At 55.1% G+C, this 428-nt stretch overlaps 1 protein-coding gene across 1 annotated transcript in view; it reads right to left on the reverse strand.

Annotated features, from left to right (window-relative positions):
* Positions 1 to 428, reverse strand: part of EMH_0049810 (uncharacterized protein) — a gene marked incomplete at both ends in the record, with an annotated part of 7280 nt that overhangs the window by 5981 nt on the left and 871 nt on the right. The window contains one exon of the mRNA XM_013496571.1: positions 28 to 317. Within this exon, the coding sequence (XP_013352025.1) occupies positions 28 to 317 (290 nt within the window). The remainder of the gene's footprint in view (positions 1 to 27; positions 318 to 428) is intronic.

Here is a 428-nt window from a genome sequence, read left to right on the forward strand (position 1 = left end):
GGGTCGGTGTTGTATGAAGCTACTAACTCTAGCATGTTCTCATCCTGCTGCTGCTGCTGCTGCTGCTGCTGCTGCTGTTGCTGCTGCTGCTGCTGCTGCTGTAGCTGCTTTTGGGTCTCCGGTAAGGGGATAAAGAATCTACGGGTTTTGTTTTGCTGCTGCTGGATTGCTGCCCATGCAGTTGTGGCTATAAAACTCTGCTGCTGCTGCTGCTGCTGCTGCTGCTGTTGCTGCTGCTGCTGCTGCTGCTGCTGCTGCTGCTGCTGCTGCTGGGTTTCTGTGTCTGGTTCTAGTGCAGCAGCAGCAACTTCAATCAGCTGATATCCACTGACACGCAGCAACTGTCTTTCGATGCTTGGGCCCTCAATATCTGCTGCTGCTGCTGCTGCTGCTGCTTCTGCTGCTGCTGCTGTTCCTGCTGCTGCTGC

This window comes from Eimeria mitis, genomic scaffold (genome assembly GCF_000499745.2).
Source record: "Eimeria mitis Houghton genomic scaffold, Emh_scaff2173, whole genome shotgun sequence".
NCBI classification, from domain to species: Eukaryota; Apicomplexa; class Conoidasida; order Eucoccidiorida; family Eimeriidae; genus Eimeria; species Eimeria mitis.